The sequence below is a fragment of the Poecilia mexicana genome, unplaced genomic scaffold, assembly GCF_051168715.1.
Source record: "Poecilia mexicana isolate PSO_F unplaced genomic scaffold, ASM5116871v1 scaffold_13, whole genome shotgun sequence".
NCBI lineage: Eukaryota > Metazoa > Chordata > Actinopteri > Cyprinodontiformes > Poeciliidae > Poecilia > Poecilia mexicana.
The window spans coordinates 24,608,041-24,634,133 of NW_028263382.1; the positions used below are offsets into that span (position 1 = coordinate 24,608,041).

Here is a 26,093-nt window from a genome sequence, read left to right on the forward strand (position 1 = left end):
GCACGCGATGAAGTAAAAGAGTGATTTTCCATACTGTCCGTAAATCAAACCATACGCAGTTCAGGCCGGAAAGTTTACATACCCTGATTATTAACGCTGATTTAGTCTTTATGTGTTTTAAAGGTTCGTTTTGAAGTTCCTTATGATACGTCATACCACGAGGAGTTTAAAAGAAAAAGGTTGAGCTTTAATTTGTACTGTGTACTTTCTACACATGATCAAAGTTATACAAACACTGACAAACAAACTCGCAGTTGGCTTTTGAGGTGGTCTTCTGGACTCAATGGTTTCAATCCAAGCAAAGATTCAAAAACTACAAGGGTTGGATTTCTGACGCAGACCCAGTTTTTAGTGGTTCTAGTGGTTAAAATATGCAGCCAGAATCGAGCCGTGTGTTCACAAGAAGATTGTAAATCTTGCTAAAGTTTCAAATACCAGTTAAGCCATTTGAATGTTTGAGCCTTTAATGTATACGACACATTTTAACCGAGTGGGCCGTTGGTAAACTTTGGGATTCTGTCATTCTGCAAAGAGGGAAAAGAGTATTTATGACCCCACCTTTTCAAGGAGTTCACCACTTAGCCAGAATACGCAATGACCAGGGAAACTGCAGAAAGCCAAGTGACATCTTGAGCTTCAAATGCATCACTTAGCATATTCAAATATTAAAGCTGCTAACTGTATGTCTCCAAAAGCTGTTGGGATTGGCTTTTAGAAGAAAATCTGCTCTTCTTTTTATGTGTTCGTTTTTATAACAAGTCTGACAAGTGCTGCTGTTCATTTGAGGATGTATTTAGTTAATTTTAAAAACCTGTAGTAACCAGGCCTCATATGTAAAATTATGCACAAAACCAGAGAAAAACCACTGAGTCGGTGAGTCGGCGAAGGTATTCTAGGCATGAATGAAAGCACATTAATGAGCCCAACAGGGAAACTGAAAAGGCTTCAGGTGTTCTCACCAATGAGACTAAATGTTTTCTGTGGCTCGGACAAATCGGCTTGTATTAAAACTTGCGGCTTGTTTTTTATAGTTCTCCCACACAGGAAGTGACAAGTTCAAACTGTCTTGTTCAGTCGGAGTGCCCCATTTCTTCTTGCAGGCCTCATTCTAACCTAATTATACTCCATCTTGCTCAAACAACTTTCACAAAAAAAAGTTAACTGAACAAACTGTACCTTTAATTTTTGGTTTTCTTTATTACTGCACACACTTTTACATGATTTTACATAAATATACAACTACTACTAATCTTTTACACAGCGTCAGTAGCTTAAGAACAGCCTTCAAAATGGTCTCAGTGTTACTTCCTCTGAGTATGAGGACATTAGGAGGAGATCTTTTTTTGTTTGGGGGAGGAAACGTCTGTAATCTGTTTAGGCTTCATTAAGCCGGTCAGAGCTTTGCACAGAAGTTCCAAGGGATAATGTCACCCAGGGATAAATGACACGACAGCATAGCAGAGGTTTATGATACACGAAGACTTGTGCAACTTAGAAAGGTAAGCATGTTAACTAGGGCCTTTTTTTTAACATTATTTCTAACAGTTTTAACATAAATGTATTTTAATACTGATGTAAAACCGTATATGTGCTGTTCAACATCAACCCATGCATGTGTAATATAAATTTGTGACAAAATGGAGTACAGTTGCTGCTTGTAACAAAGTGTGAAAATATGTTGAATTTACCAGCTTGTATTTAGGACTGTCAATACTACAATGTTTACCTTTTTTTTAATGATGTTTACATCTAAAACTAAAAATCAACAAAATTGTGTAGGCAAATAAAAATCAAAAGGTACAATAATACTTCACAAAATGTAGGAGGATTGTTTTAACTTCCATTTTATGACTGGGCAACAGTAATGGTGAATAAATGGCTAAAAATAAAATAAAATACTTGAAAGGTGCACAGCGTGTTTGTGTGGAGTTTCTACCTGGAATAGCCGAGTGAAGATGTCGAACTCAAACACTGAGATATAATCGTTGCAGGTAAGATCTATGGTGGACTTGAGAGCCATGGCCTCCAGACCAGAGCTGATGTTATGAAACTCATGGAGAGACTGACGGAACACCTTCCAAGGCACAATGGTTCTGGGAACAGACCGACAATCAGACGTTTACAATCTCTCAAGAGCTTTGGATAACGTTGTGCATAAAGCTTGCTTTTAGAAAAACAAGCTACAATTGTTCTGTTCTTGTTTTAAATCTGGATTAGCAGTCTGCTGTAATGTGAAAATAAATGTTTGACTCTGCAGAAGGCTGCAGAATGGCTGTTCCTGCCAGGAGGAAGTTATTCCCCTCCACTGTCGCCACTTCCTTCACAGGAGGAGAGATTGCTGTATTGTCAGTGACTTGATGTACAGTCACTAGACCGCTATGTAGTCAAGTTTAGCATTTTTATATTCTGCATTAATTGAACTGTACAGTATGACTCTAATTGAATAGAGTTTATTCTTAACTGGATTTGTTTTGTAACCACTGTATAAATCAAATCTATTTGTTTTGTGATGTTGTAAACTAATGTTATAAAAGTTTACTGGAATGAACTGAATTAATCTCGTCGTCCAATTCACTTAATTCTCACTGGAAATATAATAGGGGAAACTAAACTGAAATGCTATGGAAATGTTATGGTATAACAGAGTTATGTAAACACCAACCGAATTGCTGAAAGGTCCACGGCTATATTGAACAGTAACTGAACTTAATGTTATGTAATGCATGAGTGCAAATGTTGTGACGGCTCCATGCTGAGCTTTTTAAAACAGTCTAGAATCAGCGTCTTTGTCGACAATCTGATTAAAGATAGGTAATTTGGAGCAGCGCTGGGGAGGACATCATTTGGATGCCATATAATTTTCATTTTCAGACTGTAATAATAAACTTGCTGATGATGTTTCCAAACCCCCCAAAAACTGACTGTGTGCTGACTCATGCTGTCAACACTTTTCTTAACTTCTCCTTAAATGTAGCTGGTGAACTCAAATAGCCTAGTTGATATTTATTTTTAGAACAATATTTTGGTTTGGGGTCTAGACTGGATACAGTAAGACTGTGCTGAACTAGCAAGTTTTTAATGGCAACTTTATCACTGCAATAAATAGCAGTATTGACACACTGTAGGTGGGCTATCCCTACACGAATACTCCACCGTAAAAAGACGAAAGCGACGGCGCTTACTTGTCTCCGAAGGCGCGGGTCCAGAACTCTGCAGCATCAGCTTTGGTTATGCGGAAGCTGACACCTTGAAACAGGCCATTGGGGAAGATGGCTTTCAGCTCAGCCAGCATGTGACTGAAGATCAACGACAGCTTGGTGAGGTTTCGTCTGAAAAGTGGGGGGGGAAAACGAAACTTTAATATTTTTAAAATCACTGGAGTTTTCTTAAAAGATCACCATTTTTCAGTCAACATCCAAAACTTGTTGAATCAAAACCAGAAACACACGATGAATTTATTTAAACACTGAAGCATTTAAATCTACCAACATTTAAAACAGCTTTGTACTCTGTTTATCTTTGTCCAACATTAAAATTTGATTGGTTTCAGAAAATATTTGGATGAAAAGCAAGCAAATATTTTTGTGGCACATTATGATTTAACTGATCATTTGTGATTACCAGAAAAACAAGAAACTGAGAAACCGCCACAGTTTGCAATTATATTTTACCCAAAATGAACTGCTAAAAAAATACAATGGAAAAACTGCCAAATCATACAAGTAAATTGCTATAAATAAAGTTTGCTTTTGTTGGTCGAAAAAACAAAATATCCTACTGCTGGAGAACGTAAAAGTAAACCAATATGCTTATAGTTGATACAGTTTATTTAGGCTTCAATGGTGGCTTTATAAATAAAGATGGCAAGAACTGTCTGTCCTCCAACAACCAAACAACTTAAATTTTTTCACAGATGGCTTGAATAGGGCTGGAGCAGCTGACACAAACTGAACTGTTGGCAGTCAGTGACCATAAACGGACCACATCAAAGACGTTGACACATTCAGTTGTGATTAGATATAACAGGGTTTAATAGGCATTAAACAAATGGATGGAACATTTGTGCCATCCATTTTAATAACATGTTTCTTTTTACTTTGTGAGGCAAACTCAACATCTTTTCTTCAGAACGTCACAAGAACTGATTGTGGGTTGTTTTGTAGTCTGGTGGGGGATTTTCAGAGTTCCCAGTAGGAAATGGAACAAGAGCATCCCATTAAATTGGAACGCCACACTCAACCCTCAGTTGTGTGTCCAATATGGCTGCAGCAGATTTATGGAAGTTGTGAAAGCTGCCAGTATAAACTAGTTATTAGCGCTTCTGGGGGTTTGCGTCTCTTAAAATTTGTGGTGTCAAGTTTCTAGGAGAGAAGAGTTTTATAAGATTGTGGCAGATTAACTTTTTTCATTTTGTTGCAACCTACAAACGGTGCAATATAAGAGAAAGGTTTTTTGGGTAGGACTCTATGAGCATGGAACTTTTTTATTTGGGAGTATTTTCTTATTCTTTGCCAAAATCCAGATTTGTCAGATTATGAGGAAATATTTTATGCACACCACACCCCTCTTTAAATCTTACCACAATCTGTTTAGTTTTGGGCTGTGTCTGGGTCATTACACAACTTTTACATTTTTCTGACAAAAGCCATTCTATTAATCTGGAATTATGCTGTGAAATGTGACGTTCCCCTTCATCTTACAAACTGAAGTCGGAAAACTGGCACTTGGAATTGCTCATAATCCCCTCCGCCAAGTTAAAGATGGATATAAAAAAAATATGTCCAAAACATGAATCACCATCACACTTCACCGTGTTTCTGCACATTCCTATTGGAGTGGTAGATAAAGGGTCCAAACTTTGACTCAGACCAGAACACATTTTCCCACAAGTGCTTTTGGTTGGCTTTAAATATATTTATGAAGGGCTTGAATGATTTTCTGCTTGTTTTTCTGTCTCACATCCCTATAACAGAGACATATAAAAAACAGGAGTGCACCGATTGCAGTTTTCTGGCCGGTTGCCGATTATCGATCTTTTAAAAAGCCTAACATACCGATTCCGATTTTGACTGATACCAATTTTTTTGCATGAAATGTCGCTAAATACAGCAAGAAATAGGGCTGTGTAATTTTATTGATCCTGTGGTATTTATCCATTTTTTTTTCTCAAAGTATAAATTTTTCATCATTGAGTATTGATACATTAAATCCTACTTTGAATTTTATGTCAAATCCACATGAAGTTAATGACAGCTATCACATGTGACATTTTTTTACCTAGCTACACATATACATTAAAAACGACATGCAATGAAACAACCAGTTACAATTAATTAAATAATTAGGTGAAATAGATAAATTACATTATCTAATATAAGTGAATAAGACAAAAAAGGTTTGTTTTCTGCATAACCAAATACACAAAGCCACACAAGTAACATTTCAACAAAGCAAATGCATAGCAAATGTATAACAAAAACAACATTCATTACACCAGTATTACGCCATCAGTTATATTAATTCAATCCAACTCTAAGGAACAGTCACAAAATGTCACCAAAATTACTCTGTCTCTCTAAAATCTTGTATTGCACAACAAGCATTTGCCAGAAGTTTCTGTAGCCCATTTAATGTGGTTGTGGACTTCCCTTACCACCATTTGTTCCTTCCGTTTATTTATTTTTTTAAATCAAATTTGAAACATCTTCTTCTTTGTTATGCATTTGTTGCACCAAAGTTTCTTGACCTGATGTCTGCCTTTGAACTGTGCACTATAGTTTTTCTTGTATCTATCCCCTCACTGATACCTTTTGCCAATTCAGTCCTTATGATGCAATGAAAGTTTTTGCAGGACTTCTACTTAGCATAAGTTTTAATATAGTGGTGTGTTCTGAATGCAGTTACACAGTTATGCAATCATATTACCCAAGTTTTGTTTTTTTATTAGTATTATTGTTATTTCTCAGCCTGGGTTAGGGTAAAGATTATAACCTGTAAAGCTAATCTTTACAGGTTATAGGTCAAATTAAATATGAAAAGTTCTGAAAAGGAAGTGAACTATTTACATAGCACCCATTACAGGTCAAAACCAAGCAATTTAACAGGGTATATAGACTTTTTGTACCCACTGAATGTGGCATCTACACACACCACAAACACTCATACAAGTGACTAGATGACAGAAAATCCAGCGAGATTAAGGGTTACAATATTCAAGCAACAAATAAAAACATAAAATTGAAGGCTTAGTTTCTATTTGGAGTTCCTCCTCGTTAAAAGCGTCCCACAGAATGCAGCAGGGCTCCCTTTGACATACGAATTAGCTCACAGGATGAATTAGAAATTGAGGCTGCAGCGTCTTTCAGTTCTGACTCAGTTTCAACAGGGCTGGTCAACAAGCGCAGAGAAGAGGAAGTGACTGATGGGCTGGAGCGGAAAATAAAGATGACACAACAAGGAAGCTGAGAAGAGAGCAAACTAGAAGCAAGAGGGAACTGTCAAAAACAAAAAGGAGAATAAGAAGCAAGAGTCCATGCTGACAATGACTTTAGTATAGCACTCTGTGCTGAAAAAGTGAAGATTAAAAGAGCAGCACGGAGACTGAGCCGGCAGGCTGAATTGACATGCACGAGACAGTCGGTGCTGAAAACGCTGCAACGCTGCAGCTGCCCCGCACCACAGCACACACCCAGCAAGGGAAGGGGAGGGGAGTAAAGAATGAACGAGGAAGGACAGAAAACAAAAATGCATTAAAACGATTATTGCAAGATTAAACCCTGAGGGGGAAAAAAAAGTACTGTGCTTGTCAGAGAAGCGTATAAAACTAATGAAAAGCCTCTCATTAGTAAATGATTTTCAAAACAGTGAACACTTGTGGAGTTCACTGTCCAACACTTTGAAGTGCTCCTTCCACTTAGACTCTACAGAACTGGCTTTAAGCTGGATGCAGCCACAGTAGCTGCCTTTGAAGAGAGCACTGCACTCGTCGGTAAAGCCCAGAGACAAATTAGCCGATCAGCTACTCAGAAATACTAGGATGAACTTGTGATGCTTCCGGCAAGAGCTTCTTTACCTCAGAGTTTAGTCATAAAAGGCGAGTGCGTCTTCGGCAGTGTAACCTCAGCAGGACAGGAGGTCACCCTCCATTTCTTCTGCTCCCTGGATGGGTCAGTCCTGCTCAGCCTTAAAGCCGTCATCTCATCCATTCCACTTCTGCGTGCTTTTATCTAGTCTACAACAACCTCCCGCTGTGATCTGCTTTCTCTTTAAACCAAAAACCTTGTCCCTCCTTTCAGTTTGTTCGTTCATCTCACCTCTGTAACAGATGTTATATTATGTTTAAGTGCGTTTATCCACTCACAGCCTCCTTGATTTTGAAACATTCATGCAGGCTACCAACAATTAGGAACCCTCCATTTGATATCATTTCTTATTCATCAGATTCTCCCATGGTCGATGCACACAGTCTGGACTGGAATCTAAGTATAGTTTATTAGCTTCCCACATACGTACTTGTACTCCTTCAACTCTGTTCTTTGCATTACTTCAGCATATTTCATGTAACAAATACAAAGTAGTACCAAGTGGATGGTAACAGTTGTTTCAAAATTACAAATAACACTGCCATGCATTCGTCTTCAGGTCACTGTGTAAAAACTGAACTGTTCACAGCAATTAAGTCCTTTTGGATGCGTCTCAATCTAGACAGAGGTTTCGCTTTGCCCATTGTTCTTTTCATAACAGCCTAATGCCAAGACCGTTGGATGGAGAACAATTTAATTTATGCTGAAGCCTTGCCACTGAACCTCAATCGGATCTGGGTATGGACTCTCCCTGGGACATTTGTAAGACATCAGTATGATTTAATCTACATCGTCTCATTATCCTGGCTGAGTAATTCTCATTTGATGCCAAACTCTCAATCTCAAGTTAAATAATTTCACTGAACTCCAGTCCAGAATTGCACAGCATTCTGGGGGATGTAGGCAGAGGAAAGACTTGAGTTGTAGATATGCATTACTGGACAGAACGACACCTCTTAGCCGCTATAGCTAGTGCCGTGCACCTGGAGGTGCTAGTACTGTGCATTGAGTCATGTCAATAAAGTTCCAGTGTGTGATAAGCAGGAATCTGCCACAAAAATGGTCCATTATAGAATAACTGACCTACTTCTCACTTTCTCCATATATTTTTTTTCAAATTAAAATTTTTTTCTGGCCTGGGAAACGTGATACCCTTGGACTTTGTTCCGTCTTGGTTGGTTTGCAGTTGTAACAACTTCTATTCTGAACCGTACTCTGCAAGACGACTGAACCCTGAGATGTTGTGTTTTTGCCCATTTTATCCATAACTTCCTCCCCAACTTGGCTGCTGTGTTTGTTGGTCTTCATGATGCCGTTTGCTCACTAAAGTTCTCTCTGAGGCTTTCATAGAACCGCCAAATTATTCTTAAAAAGAGAACTCACAAATAAGGCGAGGTCTGAAGGCAGTTTGTTGACAAGGACTTTATTTTGGGGTATCAGAACAAACGGAATTAAATACCACCACTTGCTACTATTTTTAGATTTTGTTTATTTTGGTAAAACATTTAGAACAGCATGTATGACCGCCCTTCCTACCTCGTTATGTACTACCCTAAAAAAATCCCATGAGGTTTGTGGTTGTAAAGTGACAAAATGCAAAAAGGTTCAAAGGATATGAATGCTTTTGCAAGGCAAAGTAACTCTCTGAAAGATAAGAGCGGCTTAGCGGACCATCAAATAAACATTAACCCTTAAATGCTGTTTTGAACAGACAATTGTTAAAGCCACCTCGATGATCCCACTGGAATGTACACACTATTCCTTCCTTTTTCTTTTTTTAAAATTCATATTAGTTTTCAGTGTTACTACACAACACAGCCAACACTTAGATGTTCCCTGAGTGATACACACGGCAGGAACTGTTATTAAAAATTCAGTGAAGTTACCATACAAACTGAAGCACAGGAAGCTTCAAAAGGAAGTAGAGCCACAGAACTGCTCAGTCAAAAAAAGGCTTACTCCTCATTTACAAGTGTGTGTGTGTGTGTGTGTGTGTGTGTGTGTACGATTAGATGACAAAAACTGAGCCATTTCAGCTTGCAATCCCAAAAAAGGCCACATAATTTGACAGACATGGATTTCCATCCCATGTGACGAAAGCAAACAGCAGCCTAGTATCAAGTATGCAGTCTGTTCCAGCTGTCTCCAACGCCAGATCTCCACAGTCCATGAGATAACTTTGAATATTTTAACAGAATATTAACAAGAAATGAAGAACTGGCTTGAAAAGGAATGGAGTGACGGGTTTTAAGCCTGCACACCTGTTAAGAGTTATTACATAATCACCTAATCTGACTTCGTCTGAAGCTGAAATCTAAATTTCCAGAGACGACTGCCTGCTGTTGGGCACATGCCAACAAAAGACAATTTACATTTAGGACTCCTTCTCACTCCAAGCACTTTAATAGCTTTAGCCAAATAAAAGAAAATACCATAGAGAGTTGCTGATTTTGCAGTAAACAATATCAAATCGATTTCAATGCAAAGAATCCATTAATCAAAGCAAACTGCAAGACTTGTATGAGTATGTGATAACATCTAATGATAATAAAAGTTAGGTTTTACATAGGACAGGCTTACATCTGTTAAGGCCCGTCTCAGCCCTCTCTGTCCTTGCACTTCTCCATCCCACAATAGCAGTTCTGTGCTGTGTGTACACTGGGCCGCAGCCAGCACTTCAGCAGCCAACCACTACAACGGTGACTGCTATTTAAGCTCCTGTGCCAGCAGTGACGATGCAAACTGAGTGGGCAACCACCACACAGAGGAGTTTGGTGACCTACTCTAGCCCGCCATGTGTGTTTAGAGTACGTTTCTCTCTCACTTGAACCTTTCACCACGTACGCAGCAGAAGAAAAAAAAAAAAAAGCCAAACCTTTTTTGAACACCATGTTTTCGTCCTCCTTCCCCCTCATGCTATATGGTAACCTCTGACCTTGCAGCTGGCTTCTCCCTTCCTGTTTCCTGCTGGTTGTGATAAAGAAGCGCAGCTAGCCAGCCAGTGCTGTAGTGCGCCAACACAGCACAGCACAACGCAGCACAGGTCAGGCTTGCAGATTCAGAGCCTGCATGGACTGGTAGCAGGAATATTATTAAGCAGAAGCATTACTGGCTTTATCTGCTCAACGCTAGTTAACGCAGAAATTCAGACCAAACAAGGAGAAATGCATCTCGTCTTTTGAGGAAGCCTGTGTCAAATTTAGTTCACAGCACGTACACACAGAGTCGACGAGGTTTTAAAAAGATTGGGGGTTGTTTTTTAGATCTTCTTGGTCACTGCAAGATAAAGAGGAGAAACTGTAAGTGATCTTTACAGGACTCATTGTAGCTTTCACTTTGGTGAGTCAATCATGAGCACCAGAAGGAATCACAGTTTTTTCACACATACTATGATGGTGACGGTACAATAAAAACAGACAGAGATTTCTCAATGCCATTATTAAAGCAATAATTCAGCAAAATCATGACTGCAGTTTTCCCCAAATAACCATGAAGCCCTCTGATAAACATCATGACTCCTGACGTTTTTGCCCAACAACCTAACTGGACACCAAGTGCTGAACTGTTACACAAATTATGGGATTCAGTTACATGTAAGATGATCTGGTGGTTTAAATTTTTGCATGTGTGGCTGTAGCCAGGTGCATATCTTCACAGGAAACGTAAAACACACAGCTCTCCAACACCACACTTTGGTGTCGCAACAAAAAATTCTGACAAAGAAGGGGGAAAAAAAATCTCAATCGTCTCCATTTTCATTTTATTTTACATCCCATGGTGCCAAACTTTTGTAATTTCTTTGGAAAGCGGTCTTGATGGAAGTGTCCTAAGCTGCAGGGAGCATTTAACAGAAGACCTACTGAGAAAAAAAAAAAAAAAAAAAACTATTTCAAACAAACTTTTTAGATTTTGCTACAATAGTTTGCGACAAAGTAACTTATTCTTGTTTAAGTTCAATCTAAAGAAAAAAAACTAACAAGGTTAAGGCCTAAAATAAAGGCGACTCCTGAAGTAATGGATTAATTGAGTTAGAAATTTATTTGTTTTTCTTCTTTTTTTCTTAAGCCTGGTACTTTTCTCATTCACATGCTCACATTCTTTATTTTTCACCACATACTAAAGACTATGTGGTGATGGTCAGGTGGTACAACTAGAAAAGTAAGCAACTTTGGAAAGTTATATATACTTTCCAAAGTATATATAACATGACCTTATTGGAGATAATAAAACAAGAAAAAAAAGAAACAAATCATTTTAACACTTTTGTGGAGTTTTCTGTATGTAGAGCTTTACATTAAACTTGAGAAATGTAGTTGTGGCACAATCACAACCTTTAATGCATCTTATGTGGCACTACTTTGTGGAAGTAAAGGTGCACCGACACTGATTTTTTAACATTATTCTCAAAAATGGGGCCTCCTGAAGAAAAGCATTCCCACAGCATGATGCTGTCACCACCATGTGTCACTGTGGCAATTGCATTTATAGTACCACTAATCATTGGGTTTTTCCTCACGCAGCATTTTGCATGTCACTGGCAGAGCTGCCGTGTCTGCCAACCACATACAATCCCAATTAATCACGCAGCGTAGAGCAATGCTGCAATTCTCATTTGCCGCCTTCTCAGAACCATAAATTACAGGATTAACGTGAGAACTTCTCACAAAATATACATTTTACCTCCAACAGTTATTTTTAGCTTTATCCTCCAACTTCCTAGACCGTGTCTGAGTTCACTTATCTCTGCGTGCATAAACGGCGAGCGCTCGTCGTCCAAAGCGGAGATGATAGTGAGCTGCGTCATCCTAATCACCATAATCTAATAGTGTGAGGATGACATGTGTTGGCTGCTCAAGATGCTGCTGCGACATAAATAGCCAAGATGCTCAGCTGTGTGTGTGCTTAAACATATCTGCACACGAAGCCTCAAACCTTGAGAATGAAAACCGAGCTGAAGGTGAAATATCGTCAGCTACTTAAGTGTGAACAGTTTCTTCCGTTCCACATATTGGCAGCAATCTGCCAGTTAGACCGACCACTAAAAGATTTCATCCTCAGCTCACAGCTCTTTGACTAAAAGGACAAAACAAAGCGCATCTGTTGGCAATGCAAAACAAACAAACCAGAAAAAAAAGAAATGAGCCCACAGAAATATCCAAATCAAAAGAAAGCAGCAAATAGACCACAGAGGTGTGAAACCACTGGCCTTTGTAAATGGGAAAACTTGAGTGACTGAAGTGCAGCTGAGGCAAAATTTAAATGAAATTTGTTTGATTTGAGCTGAACTAAGCAAACAAGATACGCCCCCTCCACTCCCCAACCCCCTCCAGGTTACCAATGATTAAAAGTTTTAATCATTTTCATTTTCCTCTGACTAAAACTTGAAGTTTACTGAGTAATTTGACAAATATTTTATGCGTTTCAGTTCCACTGGAAACAATAAACTAATTATGTTTAACTTCAAATGCACTTTGAAACCGTGAATCTGAGTGGCTAAAAAAAAAAAAAGAGAAAGAAACCAAAAGCTAAATTTATGCCAACAGCTGCTGAAAAATGCACGGATGGATGCTATTTATGCAAATGTTGACGTTCAATCGATTTTATCAGTACTGCAATGCACTGATGCATTTCCCAACGAATCCATCCAACACTACAGACGCAAAGACAACGTCGCAGCGGAGGGGATACGATGGCTTCTCCTGATAGTCAAAGTGCGGGCCGGTGCGTTCTGAAGCAGACCTTTGTTACACGCGGGCGTCAAACACATTTACAGAAATAGGAAGTCATAATTTAGTACACAGATCCTTCCCTGAACCAAAACAGGAATACCAGAAACATAACATTTGAGAATTTGCAAAACATAAAGAGGAATACGCTTGGTTACATTTTTTTTTTTTAGGAAAGAATAAAGCGATGTTAATATAGACCGGAAATCTTTCGGAGATTAAATTTTTGAGCTACGCACACTGAAGTTTAAAACCAAGATAAAAAAAAAAAATTGAAGACAACTGCAAACGCAGCAGGAGCCGCATGTAAATGTATAGCCTCGTTAGATTAAAAACTAAGCCACAGGAAGATCGAGTCTCATGCAAATCATGCACAACACCCATATGTCACATGAACATATGAAAACATGACCTTTCCTAAAAACAAACTTGAAATAAGCATTCCAGAAATGCTGACGCATTAAAGTTTTTGTTTACTGCAAAGCATAAATTTGGTTTTGTTAGAAAAGTGCATTTGTTTATGAAATGGGAGAAAAACAAGAAAAGCAATGCAGACAAATCTAATATGATTATTAATGTTTTGTGCCAAACTTCTTAGGAGATTTTCCATGGAGCTGCTACTGAAGCTCAGAAAACAACCAACAGTAGCCAAGATAAGAATGAAGGATTGTGTCCAAATTATTGCTGAATGCTCGACAATTATTCCAGCTGCAGGAAAAGCTGAATGACTAAAAGCTTGAGGAAGCTGGTCCTGTTGTTGACCATTGTAATAATATCGCATAGGTATGCGTGGAATGCACTTTTCTATTGTGTCAAGATCTAATGGAAATGGTGTCAGAAAGAGAAGGCAGTGCCATTAGAAGAAAGCCTAAAAGAAAAAATGGTGTTAGCTGTGGGAGCGGGATTTCAGAGGTTGAAGTCGAATTCGTCCCAAAGTCAGATTCTCCAAGTGTTTCCAAAAATCCCAAGTAAAATCGAATTCAAATAAAATATTCATGGGAACTTGGGATTTTAAAATTGGGAAGCAGAGGCATCACTGAACAGAAATCGGTACCTGCAGAGAAAAGCCTGTTCAATGCATCTCTACTTAGCAGGTGTGGAGGATAAAGTAAAACCTCTTTTTCTGTGGCTCTTATTTTGTTTTAGTGCTGAACAAACAAAGTTACAGTTCTGAAATCTGCAATAAATAATACTCTGATTTTAATAAACGCACTAAATGAATTTTATTGAATTTGTTGTCGATTGAAAAACGGCACTTTGATTAAAATAAAAGCACTTTTTGAGCTTCACTTTGGTAGATCTGCTGTTAGGAATTCATTAAAAATTAAAGGGGTGGGGAAGAAACATCCATTAGCAAATGTATAATTTTCCTTCACCTCTATCACTTTCTACAGTCTGTCCCTCTGTTCAGCTGCATCACCCTGCAGCTCATAACCTCACCACTTCCTGCAACCAGCTGGATCTATCAGCGTTCGTCAGGATGCGATGGTGGCGCAGCTCAGGAGAACGAGCAAACAGGCTGGAGAAGTCCTACTTCCTCAGTCTTTGATTATCTTAACCCCCAACTTTTTCTTACCATCAAACATTTAAACACCTTCTATGCTGATTAGGCTGAGATAAAGTTCCTTCTACTTTGTTCTCATAAGATGAATAAAAGAAACATTGTTTTAACTTGAAGGCTTATCTAATCTCTGCGAGTTTTCCTCCGACAGAGGACCGAAATGTCTGGGCTGTGCTGCGTAAGGCTACTGGAGGAAGTAAGTGAAGTAACAAAGGAGGAAGTGCTGACTGCGTTATGTCGACTCCCACTGAATATGGTATGCTAGTGTTAATAATTAAGTCTTACTCACAGCAGACACTCTTTTGTGCTCACTTTCATGCACTATGAACAACAGCGAGCCCTTTTCCTCGAGCAGTCACTTCAGAAAGTGAAACTGTGAAAATTTCAAATATTTATTCATTTTCATTTTGCATATGACTGCATGCAAATAATAAAAATTTCACAATTTGTGTTGCAGAAAATTGGAATATAGTAAAAAGGTGAAATATTGGAAACTTTTATTGTCACACCTTAGTTACCCAATTGACTTAAAAAGACCTAGAGAGATTTCCTGAAGCTAAAAATGGTCTCTCACTCTAGGTCAGTCGGCTACACAAACATGCAGAAGACTGTCATCGACGCCTCCACACGGAGGGGAAACCAAAGAAAAGCATTTGCTAAAGACGCTGGTTGGTCACAGAATGCATATAAAACAGAGGACTGAAGAAGGGTGGCAGGAAGAGGTGCACCAGGCAGGAATAGCTGCAGCTTTGAGAGGTTTGTCAAGCAGAATCCATTCAAGAACTTGGTGGAACTTCATAAAAAACGAACTGAGGCAGGAGTCGCTACGCACCGACAACTCCTACACACGTCGTATTCCTTTTGCTAAGCCACTCGTGAGCCAGACTGGACTGTTGCTCACTCAAGGTCACAAAGTCTGAAGGCAGAGTGGTGAAGCACAGTTACTGGAAGTCCAGTGTGAAGCTTTCAGTCAGCGATGACCATGTCCAGACGCTGTAGTCCTCAATCTGGTGGTCCTGAGTTCGATTCCTGGTCTCTGGCCATTTGCTGCATGTGTTCCCCTTCCCTTCTCTGTCCTCCCCATTTCCTGTCCATTTATTATACAACAAAGGCCACTACAGCCTAAAAAATCCCTTAAAAAACAAACAAAAAAAGAAAAATCAATGAGTCGGGGGTGGCAGGTCCTCTGTTGATGTTGGTCCAACATTTATGTTTATGGAAATGCTAATTTTGTTTTCCAGATGGACTTTGCACCTACCCACACTGTCAAAGGTACCATAAGCTAGTTCAGTGAACAAAGTGTTACTGTGCTTGACAGACCAGAAAACTCACCTGGCCTGAACTATACAAGATACTATTTCCCCTTTACTTGTGGTGGCTCAGACCTTCTTGGGAAACAAGCTTGCACAGTAGCACACTCACTCGTATCTTGAAATGCTACAACTAAGGAACAGGCAAAATTTTTCACTCAGCATTAAATTTAGACATGGGAAAAACAAAGCACACCCTCCGTCAAGTTTTGGGTAGATGATAACAAGGATCTCTTTTCGTTTTTGGTTTTCCCTGATGACGGTGCAGATCACTATGTCCAGACAGCTTTGCTTTTACTCCATCTGTCAAAGGTCGAAGTTCCAGAAGTCTTATTCAGATGAAACTTTGCTTATCCAAGTCAACCTCTGCTTTTATCTGAGCACTGAATCCAAATGAGTTAAATATTTCTCTGACATCAAGAACTTCAACACTTAACCTACTATTTACTAAAGCTACAGTAGTGGCTCTTGAAGCTTTTTGCAATTGGTTGGAGAAGTGTACAGTCTGACGTCGCAGTGAATTGGCCAAGATGTCAACTCCAGGAAGAGTTTGTGACTGCAGTCGTCTAGCCTTTCGTTTATATATATATATTAACAACCTGATGAACACCAGATTATTCCTATGTTTAAATATGTAAAAAGAATTAAGACTGTGTATCCAAAGCTCTGTGAGGACTTGGTTAATTCTGTTAATAATCATCAAAAAAGTCTTTCAAACTTCCTCTTAAGCTGACTGGGGAAAAAAAAGAAATAAATACCAGTGGTAACTCTGCAGAAATAATCGTTCCAGTTGGACTTCTGAGTCTAAGCCATGTGTAAGCCCTGCTGCAGCCTAAACACACACACTAGTATCTCCCCGGCATCCAACATAACTTAAGTGGGCTGATGCCCATTGGTTAGCGTCACAGCCACTGCCTTCTTAATTCAAACAATAGTCACCTTTGTGTGCAATGCCTGGTGAGTGTGTATACGAGCGCATTTCCTCTGCTTTGCAGCAGTAATTTATTTCTGCTCAGTCTCTCATTGCAGTGGAGTGAGAATGGAAATTAATTTCACACTGACAAGTACTTAAAATGGTAGCAAACAACTTTATCTGTGTTCAAAACAGAAGGGCCTAAAATTGAAACTTCCTCTTCTCTTTGGTTGCCTTTGTGGGGTTTTGTCTGCAAGATTATGGTCATGGCAGCTGAGAAAATAACCAGTTCACTGAGGAACTGTGAAACAAGATGAGGATGTATCTCTTAGCAAATGACGGATAAAACTGTTACCTACATTTATAAATACACGAAACAGAATATTCAGTCATAGAACAAAATGCCACAACTATTCAGACAAATTATGCTACGTTTAACAATATTAACGCAATTTCAGACCGTTCATTCCCCCTCGTTGCCTGTCTAGACAAAAAGTAAAACAGGATTTCGCTACGTCTAACTGGTCGAAACAACTTCAGCTTTTTCACCTACAGATTAAAAGTATTTGTGCAAATCTGACAACCGGTTCAACCAAAGATAAAGTCATCGCTCTCCAAAAGTTCAGAAATTAATTAAAAAAGCACCACATTAAGACATGATTAGTTTATCAACAATTATGCTACATGAATTGGCAGTCCAAAGATTCCTATAATATTGCCAACTTTTTTCTTGTAAATTGATTTTATCATAGAATAATTTTTAATTCATAATAAATGATTATCCTCTCCAGTACAAATATGATCAGAAACAGAAAGCAATTTATCTTAGCCACTCTATAAAATGAAGATGACAAAAGAATCGAAGTGAACGTCAGATATTTAAAATAAATAAATAAAAATACTCGTCTAAATATCCAGGTATCTACATCCAGAGCAACTAAGCCTCTGAGAAATATGGCTCTACAAAGCCTAGAGGTTATTTTACTGCAATGACAATGAGTCCCAAAAGCTCACAAACCTGAACATGTCCCGCGATCACAAAGTCTGCAAAGCATCCAGGATTATTAGGGAAACAATTAGTTGCCATATTTATTGCAACAATGCCAGTTAAATGACACCAGATACCCCAAAAACTTTCTGTGAATTTTAGCTTCACTGTCGATAAAGTCTCATCAAGTGTGAGAGTCCATTTCTGAACATCCACAGATTGTCAATATATTGTTGGAAGGATGGCTATGATTGAGTTTCTATTAAAATCTTTTAGCAAATATTGCAGGAATTGTAACTTCCAACCATTTCTACGTCAATGTGATATTGTAGACCTAGTGCACCGACAGTAACATTTTTCTTTAATTATTTATACACCTCTTCACCGGGATGGAGGTTCCTGTATATTTGCATACGAAGAAAATCTTCTCTGAGGTCTATATCTATTGTTCTGACTGGCACCAAAAAACTTTTTTTTGCTTAATAATAATCATAATTGCGTCACCTTGTTCTGTTTTTTAGAACCGACAACAGGTTTTCTAAGCTTTTACAGCATTTATTCTGTGACACTGCATCTCAAAGTATGAAGTTGATCAAAACTACATTTTAAAATTTATGGAAATTACACTAAAAAGGTGCAGCACACACATAAAATTCATCAGCGTTGAATTTCATTGTTCTTACTTTGAACTACTTCTGCTGTCTGTGGTTCAGTCTACATATTTCAACATTCAGCCTTTTTTTTAAAGAATAACTTCTTTTTAGTGCGAGAAGCGAGCTTTTGTTTCAAGCTGCTAAGAATATCAAAGAGCTAACAACTGTAGCAGCTAAAGAACGTAGCGAATAGATGGCAACGATAGAGAGGCTCGAAAACAAAGTGACAGCAGGCAGCTGTAGAATGAGCACCCTTCTAACCACACACCCTAGCATTCTCAAACCACAACATCTCTCTTCTCTTGTTTTGATACGTCTTGAACTACAACTACCTTAAGGGGGTGGGTATGGCTGCCATTGTTCTCAAAATGATTCTGAATGAAGTACAAACTCCATTGCACCTCCAATTTACTCATTTCAGATGGGTTAATTAACAGAACGTACTGGCACGGCAGCATAAAGTAAAGACACAAACAGGAAGGCAGACTTCTGGAGCGTTTCACAGACCTGGGCTGCGAATTCTCCTCGTACATGCGCTCCTTGCCTTCCTTGAACAAGCTGATGGTCTGCTTGGTCTTCTTGGTCAGGTTCTCCATGAAGACCCGGAAGTACTCGTTGTCTCCCAGAGTCTCCATCTTGCCCTCGTAGCGAGACAGGATGGTGCGCAGGTGCTGGTACGTGTCTGGCAGCAGGTCGAGGATGTAAGGGGGGCTGTTCTTCAGAGCCAGTTTGGGGTTTTGGCACAGCCGCACCACCTGCAGAAACGGGAGGATGTGAGGGGGAGAACAGAGACACGATTAGGAGATAAGAAACCGGCTTTACGTGAAAGAGAAAGCACAAAAAAGAAAGGTTAGCGAAAAAGGATGCGAGGAGAAAAATGTGGAAGGACAGATTAGACGACTGTCTCCATGTATTTTTAGGCTGTACATCAAAATTGCAGTTTATAAATGATTAAAAACCCATTTTTAATGGTATGGCTCTTTGAGGGATTAAACCACTCAAGATGTTTCCAGGGAGGCCAAAAGGAGCCAGGCAGAACACAACATGGCAACAAAGACTGAGAGGAAGGTCCCTAAAAGCCCAGGCCTTTTAGAAACCAGCAACCTATGCATTATGTAATACACTGAACATTCAGGCCCTCACTGTATGGCATCATTAATTATTTTACAAGCGCTGCACTTCCTTCATAAAAATGTACCACCCCAAAACAAAGGCTGAGTGCATCCATGAACAGCGTCCTGCCAAAGCGTTCAACAGCCCCGTTGACAGACGGCCGCAAGGAGACTGGCGTCCAGCCACACCTTCCAGCGGGACGACGATCCTGCTGGAACACGGTTTACGTCAAACCGTGTTAGAGAAGCCCAATCAAACCCAAACCCAACTGAGAGTCTGAGACAAAACTTGAAAACTGATGTTGAGACGCGCTCCGATCACTGAGCTTGAGTTGACTGCAAACAAGAATAGATAAAAAAAAAAGACAATCAGTCTCTATGTAGCTGGCAGAGATTAGTTACAATCACGTACCATTTTCTTTCATTTCACAATTATAAACTACTTTACACATACAATTTCAATGAAATGCATTGACGTTTGTGATTCGTAATGTAAAAAAGTTTAGTTTCATAAATACAAACTATTGTAGGCCGTCTTTTCTCCCCAAACGCATCCACAATCCTGTTGTTTTTCCACCACTTTGTTCTAATCAAGAATGCTTGAAGTTTTTATACGCTGATCGTGCCTCTGCAGTCATTGTGCGAGACCTTCTCCCCTCCCATGTGTGTCCTCCTGAATGTTTGGAGAGGCTATTCATGTGTTTACACTTCCACATTTCAATCTGAGGATCCTCTGCCACTTCTGCCTTCAAAAAATAATAAATAAATTACACAAAACACCCATTCTCCTTGCTTCATATTTGAACGTGATTATCATGCAAATCTGAAGAGCTCAATTGCAGGATGATGTGCTGGAAATATTTGCTTCACGGCTACTACTACCTCCCTCCCCAGCAAAAACTAAAAACGAACAAAAATAAACTCCTGGTAGATTGCTTTCATAAATTGTTTATTTGAAGTTCAAAATATCTGTAGTCACAACCAGATGGACTCAAGTTCACTGAAACACGCCTGATCTTCAGTAATGTTCAACCTTTCATCGCCGATCTCACTGTAACTGAGTCACTTCGTTAACCATAACAAAAAATAAATAAAAAAAACTAGAACGATACTGGCGTAAAGCCTGGAACACTCTGTCATGAAGCCCGGTAACAACACGACTGCAGCCAACGCGCACACAACCCCGTTTGTTTAGCTTGCATGCAAAGAAATAAGTTTTCATTCATAGATCTGAGCCCGAATCAGAGCAGCCATCAGTAGCAACCAAACTATCATGTCACCAACAAGGCATGGCTCTTTTTTTTTTTTTTTGGCAAATGAGGCCAGATGATTGTGTGCGGATCATGTAGGAGGGCAGGAAAGAAATACGGCAGGTACACGTCTTGAAAATGGCTGTTATGAATCGCCTTGCGTTTTATGAGAGTCAACAGTTTTCCATTAGGGAGGGGGGGAAAAAAAAAAAAAAATCAAACCTCAGACGATGTTGAGTGATTTATAAGTTTGGTAAAGATTTGATTTTGGCTCAATTATTTGTACTTAAAGTATTAAGTAGTTAGTTTCAAAACCGCTAACATTTTTCTGTCAAGCCACACCCCCAGTTTAACGTCTCAATAGCAAGATGTGAGAGAAAGTGTCAGTAGAGCAATTTTCTTCAGCTGTATGACACATTAATAACCCACCAGAGCAATTAAAAAAAAAAAAACAAGCAACGCAGTATAATTTATAACACACTGCCCATTAAGTTACTTTAGAGAAAAGTCTTTTAAAAAATTATATTTATCGTTTTTATAATTATCGTGCCGTATCTATATTGTTCTACTTTTTTCTAAACCACTCATGACTTCACAGTTCATGCCACAAATAAAACTGACGGAGATAAAGTTTGCACTTGAGCTCGAAGAACCTTGAATCAATTTATAGCTGACCGACTGAACCGACAGCCCTCTGAAGAGCAACCGGAACAGCTTCAGTCGTGCCATGAGGAAACCAGATGATTAACCGTCTCCAGAAGTAAACAGGAAAATATTACATAATCAAATAATCATTAGTTCCAGCAGAGTTTCCTAACTTAGCATGTCCTTCATTTGAAGGCATTTTTAATCTTGAAACCGAGAAAAGCAAGACAGATGCTTATTATGTGCTTATGGGAGAAAGTCTGACGTAGGAAGTCGTGTTGCAGTCGTGAACTTTAACTTGAGAACGAGAAATGTATCCACCACACAACTGCAGAGTATTAATCAGAAGACACCGTCAGCTAGGCGTTGCAACAAAGAAAACTGACAACATTTAACCGGAATAATAAATACATGATTTGCATTATGGGATACGTTTCTCTCCCTCTAGATTTAGAACCTTTAGACATTTTAACTTTAAACTTTTAGTACAAATATGTTTCAGCTTGATCTAGGATTCAACACGATCAACAATATTCTTTTTTTCATCTTTTCTTTATGTCAGACACTTGTTACATCTAACCAGAGATAAGGTTTACACCGCTATCATCATCAACACCTGCCAGACTTGCAGTGAGCCCTCAGTCAAACACACGATATTGCATGCCTGCACGTTTGATGCTGCAACATCTGGGGGCCCTTATATGTCAGCTTTTATTAAAGCTCCTGTCTTTAAGTGAAAGCTTGACTGCCTCTCAGCAAAATGCACTCCACTTCTACACCACTTCCCTCTGTTTAACCCCTTCAAAGACAGCTTCACACCTGGCGCTGACATGGTAGGTTCACAATAAGTGAAGGTAGCCTGTAGGAAGTAGCAGGCTTCTTTGAGAAACGAGAGCTAAAACAGAAAAGATAAAATTGTTTCCCCTAACTTTGTGTTTTTCTTGTCTAATATAGTCATGTGGCTGTTGTTTTTTTTCTGTTAAGCAAGTGCATTCATTATTTGCTTAAGTTAATATTGCAGGCATAAAATATAAGACCGACAACAACCTTATAATACTTGTTGTGGCAAATAAAGAAAGCAAGTAAATTTGGTGCTTAACTTTTTAGGCATACGCTGCTGATTTGTTGAAAAATTAAAATGAACCTGCATTCCAGACTGATTCTCTGTAAAACATATTTACTAAGTATGACTGGACACTGTGTCCTATGAGCAAACTAAGAAATCTTCTTATACAGCTGGTAGAAGGACCTTTACAATGTTCAATTTAGAATAATGATTACCTGGCCTAAAATACATCACCGTGTATGTAAATATTTAAAACTCAATTTAAATTTTATTTTGCAAGGTTACAAAAATTATATTTTAACTATGGCACAAAGCAAAACAAATGGTGAATACCACAGTTGCACAAAGCATAAAAAATACACAAAATAAATTTTTACAGAAATGCACTGGATTATTTTTAGTTTTTGGCTAATAGGGAAATAAAGATTTATTTTTAAAAAATTACACAATCCAAGGAAAATATTAAATTAAATAAGAAAATTTATTTATTTTATGCCAATCTAATTAAGTGTGCAAATATGATTTTTACATCTTTCTATTTCAAAGTTATCAAAATTATTTTTCTTCAGCAAAAGAACCACAGACTAATTTAAAAAATATGGAGGTTTATGCACAGAAATTTGATTTAAAAAGATCTGAATAGATCAAGAACAGCTAATGTGCACCACCGTCCAGAGCCCGCTAACAAGATTTTAAAAACTGTTATTGTTTCAAAACGTGTAAAACTTTCCATCCGTTCCTAAAATTCAGAGTCTTTTATTGAAACGTTAGCGTCACAAAATCACCAACCGCAACGTTGTGAGAACTAAAGCAATGCCATTCATGGATGTATTACCTTCCTTTAATACATTACCAACTTCTGCATAGTAGATAATATTTGACAAGCAAATTGTAGCATTTTAGCTAACAATACTATAAAAGCTGCAGTTAGCAGACAGTGTTGGCTACTGTTTGCCAACATGGTGTGAATAGTCTGTTAGCTAATAAGTCGCTAATATAATCACACTTACCTTTACAATAATATATGACATTCATTATCAACAGCAGCTCGCCAACACTGCCATGTTTCCTGGTGTTTATATTTTCCACTTTAAAGTATTGCTCTGTCTTGGATTATTTAATACAAATCTAAGTTTCAAATTTAATATTTCTTTGCATCAAAATAACAGATACTTGCAACGAAATGCATATTATGAATATATTAATGCTATTATCGAAGACCTTTAAATGGGATCACTCGTATTTAGACAACATTCATCTATCCATCGTCGATGCTTATCCTGAGGCTATGCCACCCTGGGCACATCGCCAGTCCATCGGAGTCCTTATTAAAGTAGGTAGCTGTAGTTTTAAGACTACAATGTACAAATGACATGCAATGTTAGCAAGTAACTGCAGGCTGTACTAATGACTAATTAATGCCAAAAAGGTGTTACATTTAACACAATAGGTATTTAAAAACTGCTTTTGAACGTAGCAGAGGTTAATTGTTCGTTTCCGCCCAAGTCTTTGTATGAAAAACAAAGACAAGTTAAAGGATAAAATTATGGACACTGGAATATCTAATATATTATCAACAAGTTAGCAAGAAGTTGGTTGCTTTTGGGTTTTAAATAAAAGCAATTAAATTATGTTACAAAACTCAGGTTAAAAACTGAGATACAATAAATTGCTGGTAGTGAAAAACGTGAAGTCACTGCTGTAACAGTTTTGATCAAATGTAACTCAGAGAAACTTTTAAAGGGAAGCTCCAACATATTTCCTAAGCTATTGATGCATGCTGATGCATGTTAATATACATAGCCATACTTCAGCTGCTTTTTTTAAACGACCTGTAGGATCATGAAGAGTTTAGTTCCTGTAGTAATTTCAAAATGTTGTATGTCGTTTTCATCTCGCTAGTGCTGCCCATAAACAGTTGGTAGAGGTTTGAAATATGTTGACTTGCACGGCGCTAACTAATAAAAGTCGCTGGAATAAAATTAAGCGGAAAACTTTGGTTGGGTAGTAGCCTCTTAACTTCACAGCTAGCAGCCGAGGTATCAAAAAGGAAGAACAAGAAACTCAAAAAAGCTGCTTGAATCTCACAGGAAACTGGGGGTCGAACTGCTTCTGACTATTTTCCGAGAAGCAAGTTGTGAGATGAGTCTTCCTCGTAAAAGAAAGAGCTCAAATGTTCTAGTTACAAAAGACACATTTCATGTTTCCTTACGATTTATTGCACTTTTTCGACGACTGACAGGCAGCTGGTTGAATGTGCAGGAGTTTTCAAAAGGGAAGTAACACAGACTTGTAAATGCTACACTATCCGGGTTTCTGAAGGATAGGTTTTAAACGGATCCCGTAACCATTAAAAAAAAGAAAGTTTAATATTTGAGGACTGTGGAACAGATGACGGCGCTACCAGTTAGCTCAGACTTTTGACTGATGTTAGGAGAAGGTCAGTTTTACCATGTCCGGAGGCCAGTATCAGTTTTACTGGCCTCTATGTTTTAATGTTTGTTAGCGAAACAATAAACACATACGAGTTTAGATGGTAAAATTAGCTGAAGTGAGATACCATAAACACTGTCCCCTCAGCTGACTAGCTAACCTAACATTAGCTGCAAAGATTAGCTGGCTAGTTAGCTACAGTTAGCCAAGAGTCCTTTTGGTCATCAAACGTGTAAACAAAGCTCGTTGATGTTTGTGTTTGCTAACCTTGTCCATCAGCTTCCAGCATTTCTCCACAGTTTTCTTGTCGACGGCCCCGGGCTGGTGATGGGAGTGGAGGTGGTGATGGTGTGGCTGGAAGGCATCCTTCATCATTCCGATAATCCCCCCACCTTTCTTCAGGTTCCCTGCCATGTTCCGACTCGGTTAGGGACAGAGGGGCAGGGCGGCCAAGGGTCACGAAGACCAAACCGCCGCCTGTAGTTAGCTCTACCGGGCGATGGTGAACCCGTTACCCCCCTGCGAGGACAGCGCCCGAGGGGCGAATCCGAGCCAGGGTGCGACGGTGGGGTTAAACGGAAGGGTGGGAGGGTACTATCCGCTGAAGGACCCCATCATTAGGAATAAAACCAGTTAACAGGAGAAATGTCCAGACTGCGGAGGAAATGTGTACAACGGCCCCCTTAAACCCTGCTGTTGCAGCTAGCAGCCCCGCTCTCCTATCCCTTTCTGCAGGGACCAACGCAGGCTAATTAGCAGAACCGCCTCTGCTCGCCATCGGCTGGAGGACAATAGCACCCTTTCTGTGACCAGACGCCTTGAGGACTTAAGTGTGTCCTCTCTTCTTGACAAGCCCCGCTGTCGTTCCCCTTTTTCTCTCAACAGCAGCTCTTTTCGCCCGTGCCGCGTCTTGACGGGAAGTTCAGCGGCGGTGTGACAGTGTCAGCGCTCCCCTGCGGGCGGTGAGGGTGACGACATACGCCTCACACCGAGCACAAAGAGGAAGTCGCACTTCGAGCTGTGATAGCTCCGTGGTCATAAACGGGAACAGGGGTGAATAAATAATTGTGCGAATTAAACATTGCCCAGTGTGTTCAGCTTCCCCCAGTGACGTGTATGCGCAGCCCCCCTTTGATTCCCCCCTGTATGTACCTCTTCCGTGCAACACCCCCACCCACCTTTATTTCCACGCCTTCTCTGTGCGCGTTCGCGATCAATGGACGCTGCCGGGCGCGCGCCTCTGACTGCACAGTGCATTCATGAAATGCTGTAGATTTGTTGAATGCAGCTCTGAATCCCTCAAAGAACCAGGGCGTGAGCAATTGGTGCAATGGAGAAAAAAGACCACAAACAC

The 26,093-nt window shown here is 39.3% G+C and overlaps 1 protein-coding gene across 2 annotated transcripts in view; it reads right to left on the minus strand.

The window, feature by feature from the left end:
* Positions 1 to 25,872, minus strand: part of cbl (Cbl proto-oncogene) — a 43,893-nt gene extending 18,021 nt beyond the window's left edge. For both annotated transcript variants that reach the window (XM_088011924.1, XM_014968414.2), the window contains exons 1-4: positions 25,007 to 25,872; positions 18,741 to 18,988; positions 3,183 to 3,329; positions 1,937 to 2,093 (exon numbers count right to left, since the gene is read on the minus strand). In XM_088011924.1, coding sequence (XP_087868050.1) covers positions 1,937 to 2,093; positions 3,183 to 3,329; positions 18,741 to 18,988; positions 25,007 to 25,153 — 699 coding nt within the window. In that variant the 5' untranslated portion in view covers positions 25,154 to 25,872. The remainder of the gene's footprint in view (positions 1 to 1,936; positions 2,094 to 3,182; positions 3,330 to 18,740; positions 18,989 to 25,006) is intronic.
* Between the last annotated feature and the right edge of the window lie 221 nt (positions 25,873 to 26,093).